Here is a 3,087-nt window from a genome sequence, read left to right as displayed (position 1 = left end):
ATTCAAAGCCCTTTGATCCCTCAGTGTAGAAGCTGCCAGATCCTGGCTTATCCTGATTGTGTTTCCACAATATTCAAATTGTTTCTTCCTAGCTGCTTGTAATATTCTCTCTTTAATTTTGGAATTCCGGAACCTGGCTATAATATTCCTAGGAGTTTTCTTTTGGGATCTTTTTCAGGAGGTGATCGGTGAATTCTTTCAACCTCTATTTTGCCCTCTGGTTCTAAAACATCAGGGCAGTTTTCTTTGAGAACTTCCTGGAGGATGATTTCTAGGTTCTTACTTTGATCATGGCTTTCAGGTAGTCCAATAATTATTAAATTACCTCTCCTAGATCTATTTTCCAGGTCAGTGTTTTTTCCCATGAGATATTGCACATTGACTTCTGTTCTTTCATTTGTTTTCATCTGTGTAACAGCATCTTGATTTCTTCATCATGATTTTCGTCCATCATTCTCATTTCTCTTCCCAGTTTTTCCTCCACTTCTCTTATCTGCTTCTTCAGTTCATCTATGGCCTGTAACCAGCTCATATTTTCCTTTGAAGCTTTTGGTGCAGGAGTTCTGGCTTCACTGTCTTCCTCCTGTTTCATGCTTTGTTCCTTTTTTGTCCCCAAAATAGGAGTCTAATGTTGGAATCTTCTGTCTGCTTTGTTTCCTTTGCCTGGTCATGTGGCCCCTCAATCACTTGACTCCTGGGCTTTTTGCCGCAGTAGGACTCTGCTGCCAGACAGGGGAGCTTTCATCCCAAATGCTGGGGTTTTTTCAGCTGCTGGAGGTATTAGATGGATGCCCTCTCTGAGGCCTCTACATGCTCTGGTAAGCTGGACACACACCCCAGGACCTCCACCCTAGACTGCAATCTAGATCCAAATAGGTTAAAGCAGGAGCGATTACCCCTTAGATTGGTGCTTGGTCCCCCTACACTCTGCAGGCCAGGAGCTGAAGCTGCTTCATGGCTCTGGCTGGCTGTGCTGGTGTCTCAGTGGCTTCTCACCCAGCGGGCAAAAGCCAACACACTCCCACTTACTGGGTCCCAAAGTCCAGACTGCACTGACCTCTCACTTTGTCTTTCCCATCTATGTGTTGATAATTCTGGAAACGGCCACAGCTGCTGCTGATCTGGAGTCCCTCAGGCTGGTGGCTGGTCAGACCCGCCCTGTGGCTAAAGCCTTGAAGTGGAGCTTGGCTTCTCTCCCAGAGCACTGTACTGGTCGATTCCTGCCAGCCTGCTTGGCTGTCCTTAGCAGAGGTTAGCTTCTCTATGTCATTTTGTAGGTGCTGCAGCTCCAAAGTTTGTTCAGAGTCCCCTTTTTACATGGATTGGGGAAGGTGGAAGACAGAGGAGCAGGGAGATCCTGCTTCTACCCACTTTCTTAATTCTAAGCAATTAAACTCCCAATAATTTAAGTCATAGCTGATTTCTAATGTATAAATGCCCTGGCTAAAGTCTTTTTCCTTCACACATAGGAACTGAAATTTCTTTGGTATGGAGTTCATGATAAAGTAACTCCTATTATCAAGGCAAATCATAGAACATCTATGACTCATTAGGGAAATGTTTGAGATTCAGGTAGGTTAAATGACTGTTCCAAGGTCATAAAATTCCTATGTTTCAAAGGAATCATTTGAACCAGGCCTTCCTTACTCTAAGTCAAGCAATCACACACTTAAAAGAAGGGAGACAATATGGTATATCAAAAGTATCGTGGCTTGACATGATCCAGGTCTTTTTTTATCTTTTTAGATTTAGATTGTTCTATTAGGTAATAATGAAAACCCATGCATAATTTTAAAACATGCATTCTCCTTGACCTTTGTAGTGAGGGGTATAATGGAGCATAAAGGAAGCTGACAACAAGATGAAAGTTTGGCAGCTTATTTTCTAGAAACCATATATTGTAGTTGGTGTCTCTCAGGATTCTATCCTGGGCTTTCTTCTCTTCTCCCTCTATACTACTTCATTTGGTGATTTTATCCACTACAATAGAATTAATTACCTTCTGTATGATTCTCAAATCTAGCTCTCCTGCCACAACCTCCAATTTTTTTTTTATGAACAATGGACTTTATTTAATCATTTCTTCATTTACACCTGGAAGTCTGGGAATTCAAAATTAACATCTTTACCTATCTGCTTCTTATAAACACCAGAAAATGTTTCTACCCTGTGCTCCACATTGTTCTGCTGTGCTTTATCCAAATGGACCTTTATGAGTCTACTGCCATCTAGTTTCACACAGATTCTCTTGCCAACAATTTCACTTGGAAAGACAAGGTCTTCAAGGATTGCATCATGCACAGCAGTCAGAGTACGGCTCCTGGGATGCTTTTGCTTATTTTTTGTACTGCTTTTTCTTGTTGGCTTAGGTAGAATTCTCCTCTGAGCAATAAAGACCACATGTTTGCCATTGAATTTTTTTCTCCAATTAACGAACTAGTCATACTTGGATCTTCTGAAAAGATTTTAGCTGAGGAACTGGAATAAAAATGATGATAGCTTTTCTGCCACCACCAACTTCAATTTCCTTAGCTGCTGTGATATTCAGCTCTCTTAAGTGAGCCTTTAGGTCAGAGTTCATCTCCAACTCCAATAGATAATGTGAAATACCAGACTCGAACTTGTCTGGCTTCTTGCCATTGGGCTTCATGAACTTGGTGCTGGAGATGAACATGGCACTGCCTCGATGAGCACCAGCCTAGGAAGAGCCCCAACCTCCAATTTTGCATGCCTAATAGCCTTTTAGACATCTTGTACTGTTTGTTCATTAAATATTTTAAACTCTATGTCCAAAAGAGAACTTAGTATTGTTTTTTTTTTTCCCCATAAACCCTCCCCACCTCCTTCCTTTCCTGTTACTAGACCCTCAGGCTCACAACCTAGGTAATCCTGGACTCCTTAACTCTCTCTCATCACAATGTTGAATAAGTTGCCAAGTCCTATCAATTTTGCCTTTGTGACATGTCTGAACACAGCTTCATCTCTCTTCTGAAACTCCCAAAAGTCTGGTAGAGTCCTCTTCAACTTATGCTAGATTAGCGTATTTCTATTTTAGCATATGTTAGATTCTAGCAATAGCCTACTAAT

The 3,087-nt window shown here is 41.4% G+C and overlaps 1 protein-coding gene across 1 annotated transcript; it reads right to left on the bottom strand.

Annotated features, from left to right (window-relative positions):
- Window positions 1-2,044: 2,044 nt before the first annotated feature.
- LOC138150202 (small ribosomal subunit protein eS7-like) lies at window positions 2,045-2,702 on the bottom strand. The gene is given in 2 exon segments (XM_069073647.1): window positions 2,045-2,421; window positions 2,423-2,702. Coding segments are annotated over 2 exon segments (585 nt in total). The 5' UTR covers window positions 2,675-2,702; the 3' UTR covers window positions 2,045-2,088.
- Window positions 2,703-3,087: the final 385 nt, after the last annotated feature.

This window comes from Petaurus breviceps, unplaced genomic scaffold (genome assembly GCF_028583685.1).
Source record: "Petaurus breviceps papuanus isolate PSGF00001 unplaced genomic scaffold, PetGlider_PUasm1.0 140, whole genome shotgun sequence".
NCBI classification, from domain to species: Eukaryota; Metazoa; Chordata; class Mammalia; order Diprotodontia; family Petauridae; genus Petaurus; species Petaurus breviceps.
This window is presented reverse-complemented; position numbering and strand designations above follow the sequence as displayed.